Source organism: Anneissia japonica, unplaced genomic scaffold, assembly GCF_011630105.1.
Source record: "Anneissia japonica isolate Jap-2015-1 unplaced genomic scaffold, ASM1163010v1 scaffold685_len2926416_cov193, whole genome shotgun sequence".
NCBI lineage: Eukaryota > Metazoa > Echinodermata > Crinoidea > Comatulida > Comatulidae > Anneissia > Anneissia japonica.
Genome location: NW_022692922.1, coordinates 1,173,951 through 1,177,846, shown reverse-complemented (window position 1 = coordinate 1,177,846; position 3,896 = coordinate 1,173,951). Strand labels below are relative to the sequence as shown.

General features: G+C 36.6%; 1 protein-coding gene across 1 annotated transcript in view; it reads right to left on the bottom strand.

Annotated features, from left to right (window-relative positions):
• Positions 1–2,568: 2,568 nt before the first annotated feature.
• The window catches only part of LOC117100558 (von Willebrand factor D and EGF domain-containing protein-like), a 7,963-nt gene continuing 6,635 nt past the window's right edge, over positions 2,569–3,896 (bottom strand). The window contains exons 5-6 of the mRNA XM_033240332.1: positions 3,724–3,861; positions 2,569–2,908 (exon numbers count right to left, since the gene is read on the bottom strand). Of these exons, the coding sequence (XP_033096223.1) occupies positions 2,745–2,908; positions 3,724–3,861 (302 nt within the window). The 3' untranslated portion in view covers positions 2,569–2,744. The remainder of the gene's footprint in view (positions 2,909–3,723; positions 3,862–3,896) is intronic.

The window sequence follows — 3,896 nt, the reverse complement described above, 5'->3', positions numbered from 1 at the left end:
CTATTATTTTGATCGTTAAACACATTACCACACAAGTCCTTCCTGTTATTGTCAGGAGCGGCATCTTCATCTTCGCCGAATTTTTATTTGTTCCTGCATAGGTTTTGGTGTTGTTTGTGTCCATACTGATTACATGAGCGACATTGAATTGGCCTTCCGTGTGTGCACTGTTTCATATGATGATTTGTTTCTCCGCAGAAGTAGCAGAAAGCTTTTCTTGGCGTTTGTCGTTGATGTAGGTGTCTATTCGATCGGTCTGTATTGCTATGTGGACTCTGGTTGGTATACTTATGGTGTCGATCGGTGGTAGGTGATTTGGGTTTGATTATGCAGTGAGTCGCGATAATGTTGTTCAGGAGTTTCTTTGTTCTATATTTGCTGAGGTGTAGACCACTTCTATTTAGGGTAGTTTGTTCGCATTCATTGTTCGACATCTTAAATGTCAGGTCATTGTTGACAATCGTACAGTCCTCTTCAGTCGCAATTTCCTTGAAGTTGTTATTTAGTTTATCGACTCTCTCTTGAAATTTCTGGTTATCTGTTCGTGGGCAAATCGTTGAAATGATAAGCTTGGTGTTTGGCGCTTTTGTTTTCATATCTTGTACTAAGTCGCGGATGTCCTTTGATGCATTGTTGAGATGGGCGTCGTTTATTGAGCAATCATTCGTCCCGGCATGGATAATGATTGTGTCGAATTTAGCCGGATCCGCCTGTAGAACATGTGTTATATTTTCCTTAATTTCTCGGATTTTCGCACCAGGCATGCATTTAACTTTTAGTGTTACAAAGGCCCCTTTCATTTATATGTTTTATGATTGAATCTCCAATGAGCAAGGTTGAATTCCTTTCTTGTCCTGGAATGGGTTCTGTTTTATTCGCTGGCTCATGATGGGCGTCTGTAGTTAGGTTAGCTATACTTTCCGTTTGAGCTTGGAGTTCTGATTTTAGCTTCTTATTTTCTCTTTTCAAGCTGTTATTTTCATCTTTGATTTGTTTCATATCCTTCTTGATTTGATCTATTTCGATTTTCAAGATAGTAATGCTTGAAGTAATGTCTTTACAATTTGGGCAGAACCATGTCGGTCTCTTTCCTGACGCATTCAGTCCAACACATTGTGGATGAAACTCGAAGAACAGAGAGCACATTCAATTGGTTTACCTTTGAAATCTTTCATTGTACAGTTATCTAAACAAGCGATAATTCTCTGAGTGATATTCGACGTCAATGATTGCGATTCTGGTGGAGTTCCAACCGTAGGCCGTGAACATGTAGCCATGGTGTTCAAATTAGATTATAAATTTAAAAAAAAATATATATATATATAGTATATAATATATAATTACCATATAGAAACAAATTCGTTAAAGCCAACCGTAACACAGTATTGTAGAGTTGTTTTGTTGCTCAACCGAAGGCTATTGAAGTCCTATGTGGGGCTATCCAATTGGGCCGACAAATAGACAAAGCGTGGCGTCAGTAGCTTACAAAGTTGGCGGGCAAGCGAGACGTTGAGGCTAACAATTTTGTTGTAGAGATCAAGTATTTCCTTCGAAATGAGAAATCATTCACATTTACTGGTATATAACGTTCGAGTACACAAACAGGTCCACAACTACTCCACAAAAATTTGGAGACAAATTTTAACAATTATAGTCTCATATGATGACATTTGTTTGGGTCAAGGTCATGTTGTTGTTAATAACATCAAGCTGGCTGGAACTACTATCTGATGTTCCAGAAAAAGTGTCTGCTGCCCTCTGTAGTTGGATTTACCATATCACAAAGATCTTATAAACACAAGATAGCGTTCTCCGCGATTTACGCGTGCAAATTCTGTAATAAGGCATGAATGGCGTCCTCTTGCTAAATTGGAAACTTTTGACCCTTGACCGCTCTTACCATACCGTACACCGCGCGACTTTACCTTTAGGGTATCAATCCTGTGAACAGAACAGGAACAATCTCAGATCCATGGCAACAGATAGGACGCCCTCTTCCAAAACTGATTACTTTTTCTCTTTGGTATAATAGCGCATGAATGGCGCCCTCTTGCTAAATTGGAAACTTTTGAACCTTGACCGACGCTTCTATTTGTTATAAGATCTTATCTATATATTATAAGATCTTTGCCATATCATAACAGCCTCATGAAATGAAAAATGTGAAGTATGCTGTGGGGTTTTTATTTGGCCCGATTGAGGGCGCTATTTTCTTTCATTTTTCATTGTTTTTTGCCGTATCTCGAAAACCCCTTGCCAGAAAAAAAAATTCCATAACCTTCTAATTAGGATACAAATTTCCTATTCAACCTTTAAAACGATGATTTTTTTAAAATATTTTAATGTTGCGTCTTAAGAGGTTAATCATTGAGTCCTGCACTTCACCTTCACGTCCCCTTCCCCATCAGATCCCCTATTTCATGAGTCCTAGATGCGCCACTGTTTCTTAGTGTCATTATGTCACAAGGCTCATAAACCTCTTTCAGGATTTTGTAATGTCATTATTATCGTCTGAACAAAATTACAAATTAAATAACACTTTCACATCGTCACACAATACATGCCGTATTATTATACAAGAATTAAAAATTTAAAAAAAATACATTATAAATCTAGTAGTGCAAGTATTAAATACATCATACCTTTGGTTTACAAGTGGACCTTCTTATAAATCGCGGCACCCAATCAAGTACATTTTTGGACATGACAAGGCCACTCATTGGAATATATTAATTAAGGAAGTGTTAGCTTATTTTTGATAATATATAAGAAAACATCGATATAATAATCAATAACTGGACGGACATGGATTTGGTAATTGATGACCTTCCTGTGTCGCAAACAGGACAGTTTTGCTTATTATCATCTTTTCCATTCGTATTCTCAGAACCTCTATTTCCGGTAACTGCTGAAAATAAATGACAAAAAATAGGAATATTAGTGCTTTATCGCATGATTGCGAAAATGAAAACATAATATGTTTTGATACAGACCTACTCGAAAATATTTTTACAACGAACGACAGACGATTCGTAACTACTGATCTACTGTAATAGGTGGATTGCTCATTGGCTGGTTTTAGCTTCATCTATTATAGTAGAGATCAGTGTTTGTAACCCGTGCTCTGCCCCAAACCTTTCATATCTGCGCCACGGACATTTCGCTACCTGGACATAAAAGTGTTATGAAATCTCAAGTACGATTAAAAGCATTAGGTTTAATAAATTTTAACCAAATTTTCCGTGCTACACTGTAAGTATATTTTTAACGTTCAAACTTGAAGTGTTCTAAATTGTATGTTTTTGATGGCATATTTAAGCATCCCGAAAAATAATTCCACAAAATTTGAATAATGTGTATTGTGTTTCATGACGCGAAAACCTTAGTCGTGACTATCAGGTATATTAATCTATAATAAAGGGCTTGTAAATGTTTAATACAGCATTTGGAGAAAACAATGGGTAAATCACAGTTCGATCACATCAGGGAACAGTTAAATTGGCATGACCAAATAGCAAACAACAGGAACTCAATCTGATTAGCACGCCTTAGTATAGTTCGAGATCATTCCATGTAATTTAAGTGTTTCCTGAATCACTGTGATCCAGGGAACACTTAAATTATATGGAATGATCTCATAGTTATTTGAAGAAAAAAAAAAAAAAAAAAAAAAACATAAAACATAAAACACATGCAATAATGCCTGTAACAAAACAAACTTACGTTTACAACTAATTCCATCACCATGGTAACCGTCTGGACATGCAGTGCACCAATACATATTGTGCAGATTGATGCAATCAACCATTGGGTGACAAGGATCTGATTCACATTCGTTTACATCCTCCTCGCACAGAGTTCCTGGAATTATTGTATACCGCACTCATACAAAAAAG